The following is a 344-nucleotide window of genomic DNA, read 5'->3' on the forward strand; positions in this document are numbered from 1 at the left end:
CGTTATTGTATTTGCTTATATCTTCCCTTATCACATCATCTGTTCAAAGGAAACGAGATTACATCATCGTCAAGCAAAACAGCCATTCGCGGTATGACTCAATTGATCATTTGAAGAAAGGGCACTAAACCGGCCCAGTGATCTTCCCGCCTCTAACCTGGGACTGAGGGGCGCCCATCCTCAGCTCGATGGATCTGCGGTCGTCAGCTCTGAAGGAGGCGCTGCAGGGATCGCTGCCGGAGGGACACGCACACAGAGGCTGGGTGAAGTTCAGTCGCTTGTACACTGCGTTGCACACCTGTGGGAGAGGAGTGGGCGAGGTGAGACCAAGAGCTTGATGATAC

The 344-nt window shown here is 52.6% G+C and overlaps 1 protein-coding gene across 1 annotated transcript in view; it reads right to left on the minus strand.

The window, feature by feature from the left end:
* LOC119592610 overlaps nucleotides 1-344 on the minus strand; it is a gene marked incomplete in the record, with an annotated part of 62,268 nt that overhangs the window by 5,013 nt on the left and 56,911 nt on the right. Inside the window, 1 exon segment of the mRNA XM_037941493.1 lies at nucleotides 165-298. Within this exon segment, the coding sequence (XP_037797421.1) occupies nucleotides 165-298 (134 nt within the window).

The sequence above is a fragment of the Penaeus monodon genome, chromosome 30 (assembly GCF_015228065.2).
Source record: "Penaeus monodon isolate SGIC_2016 chromosome 30, NSTDA_Pmon_1, whole genome shotgun sequence".
Taxonomy (NCBI): domain Eukaryota; kingdom Metazoa; phylum Arthropoda; class Malacostraca; order Decapoda; family Penaeidae; genus Penaeus; species Penaeus monodon.